This window comes from Capsicum annuum, chromosome 1, assembly GCF_002878395.1.
Source record: "Capsicum annuum cultivar UCD-10X-F1 chromosome 1, UCD10Xv1.1, whole genome shotgun sequence".
NCBI classification, from domain to species: domain Eukaryota; kingdom Viridiplantae; phylum Streptophyta; class Magnoliopsida; order Solanales; family Solanaceae; genus Capsicum; species Capsicum annuum.
This window is the reverse complement of record NC_061111.1, coordinates 227,344,765-227,346,927: the sequence shown is the minus strand read 5'-3', so window position 1 is coordinate 227,346,927 and position 2,163 is coordinate 227,344,765. Positions and strand designations below refer to the sequence as shown.

The following is a 2,163-nucleotide window of genomic DNA, read 5'->3' as shown; positions in this document are numbered from 1 at the left end:
AAAAGCAAGGACCACTACGGGAGGTCAAACCAAGGATCTATGGAAGTGGGGGCTCGTCCCCGGTCAATATTGGATCAAACAATAGGGGGCCGTAGCACTGACCTCTTTTTTTTATTGATTCAATACAATAGGGGAAAAGATCGTACAGTTCCCTACCGAGACAAACTCTCAACGGATCCTCCGCGCGCTGGGAATACCTCTTCCGTGCGTCTTTCTCGTGGCGGGAACAGAACAACAGGGAAAGACCCGGCCCAGGGCGAGCTTTATTTATTGTTGAGAGAATGGGGAGTGAATCGAATTCCGTTTCCGTTCTTTGGGGGCTTTCGGGCCCCTCTCGATCTTTTTCGTAGTTGAGAAGGGGGAAGGAGTCTAAATCAATGGACATTAATGAACCATCATTGATGGACGTTGCACATGACACGATCAATTCGACTCAAGGTCCGGCGCTAATAGAAGTTGCTTACTTTCCTAGTAGCGAAGGAAAGGAGCTGAAAGCCACTGTAAGGAGAGGGCAGGGCTTTTTTCGTAGTAATAGTGGGCCGGTCTCATGAGATCTATGCCGGCCGTCGGAATCAAACGAAGGTCGAAGGACCATTCGATTCATTAAGGGGCATAGCGGCGCCCTCGCCCGGCGCCATTTCCGGACCTAGCAGCAGACGGGCGGGCCGTGCCTGAATTCAGACCGGACCAGACTCTTCTTTGTTTGAGCTGCTCCCGGGCACGCAGACCGAAGATCTCACTTGTCCTGGACAAGTACGTAGAGATCTTCGTGGGACCGTGGAGGGAGTCTCAATCGATCTTTTCTAGGATTCCTTATCACGCCACACATGGAGATCTTTCCATTGATAGATCAGAGGGTCCTCCCTTGAACAAATTCTTAAAGGTTAGGTTACTACCTGCTTCTACGGAAGAGGTTTACTTTGTACCGCCCGGAGGTCATATAGATCGGAATCCGGAGTGATAAGAACGAAAGGGTTGGTGTGGCCACAGCTACAACTACTGGCGCTTCAAAAGGCTTAGATTCTAAGGGCGCTACTGAAAGCCTTTTTTTAGGTCCTGTAATAGGGAGGTGTAAGCCTCGAAAGCCTTTGGTACTTCGGTAGGGCGAGCAGCCCTTAAACCAAAAAAAAGGGAGTCTCTGACTTCCTTCCCCTATTTTTTTTTATGCATTTCATTCTCTATTTGGCCCGCTTCAAACAAAATGAGAAAAAAGGGTCCGGTCAATAGCATAGCTATTTCTTTCCCCGGTCTCCTTTCGAAGGAGAGGCCTTCACATTCCTAATCCGGTAGGGTCGGACGGCTTTCTTTGCCCCAGCTTGGCGAATCGCATCCCCGCACAACGACATTCTTTGTTTGTGCGCCCCTTACCGTTCTCGCTCAGTCTTTCAACGGCTGGGAAGGCAGTCGTAGAAACGAAGCCTATCGCCACGCCGACCATCAAATAGGAGATTGGGCCCCTTCTCAAAGATTTGATGGAATGGCCCACCCCACCCAAGAGCGCTTATGTCATAGGGGAACTCATGGCTGGAAACAATCCTTATGGTTTGTTTTGATATCCGGTAGGAATAATAAAAAAAAAGTCCAGGTTGGTTGGTGAGCCTAGTGATAGGAGACTATCTAGCTTGGTTCGGAGAGCACTTGTTGGGAACAATATTTTTTGGTTGCTAAATGTTACGGCCTAAATGCTGAACTATTGACCCTACTTGTTCGGATGGGTGTTCACCCCAAAGTGTTCCCGGACCGCATGCATACATCCGTAAGTAACTTAGTGCAACATGGAAAATTTCATTGAGAGGAATCAGCAAAGAAAAGAAAAACGGGTCAACAACATCAACATGTGTATTTGAGAGATTGTCCTCGGGCTGAGGAGTGTCCACATGAGTTCGTTGAGGTGTTTACACAGGCCTGTGGTCCTCTTTTATATTCTGTCGAGAGTTCGGATTGCTCCACCTAAGTAGAACGAAAAGAAGGAATTGGAAAAGAAAAGGGGGAGCTATTGTGAAGCCTAGAAAGGCGGAAGCGGAAAATCGCTTATACCGAGTTCCCCAACAGCAGCTTAGCTTAGTAGCAACACTCTTTCTACCGGCCGGCGTGGCGCTGCTGGATGCTTCTGATCAATAGAACATGAAGAGGAGGAGTAGGAGTTCGCTTTAGGGGCGGAAT

General features: G+C 48.6%; 1 protein-coding gene across 2 annotated transcripts in view; it reads left to right on the top strand.

The window, feature by feature from the left end:
* The window catches only part of LOC124897057 (NADH-ubiquinone oxidoreductase chain 4), a 9,066-nt gene extending 7,246 nt beyond the window's left edge, over window positions 1-1,820 (top strand). The window contains exon 4 of one of the 2 annotated variants that reach the window (XR_007053553.1): window positions 24-1,820. Coding sequence is in view for 1 of the 2 variants with exons in the window: in XM_047409320.1 (XP_047265276.1) it covers window positions 1,704-1,792 (89 nt within the window). In the remaining variant the exon portion in view is untranslated. The remainder of the gene's footprint in view (window positions 1-23) is intronic. The other variant, XM_047409320.1, reaches the window with a different exon arrangement.
* The last annotated feature ends 343 nt before the right edge of the window (window positions 1,821-2,163 follow it).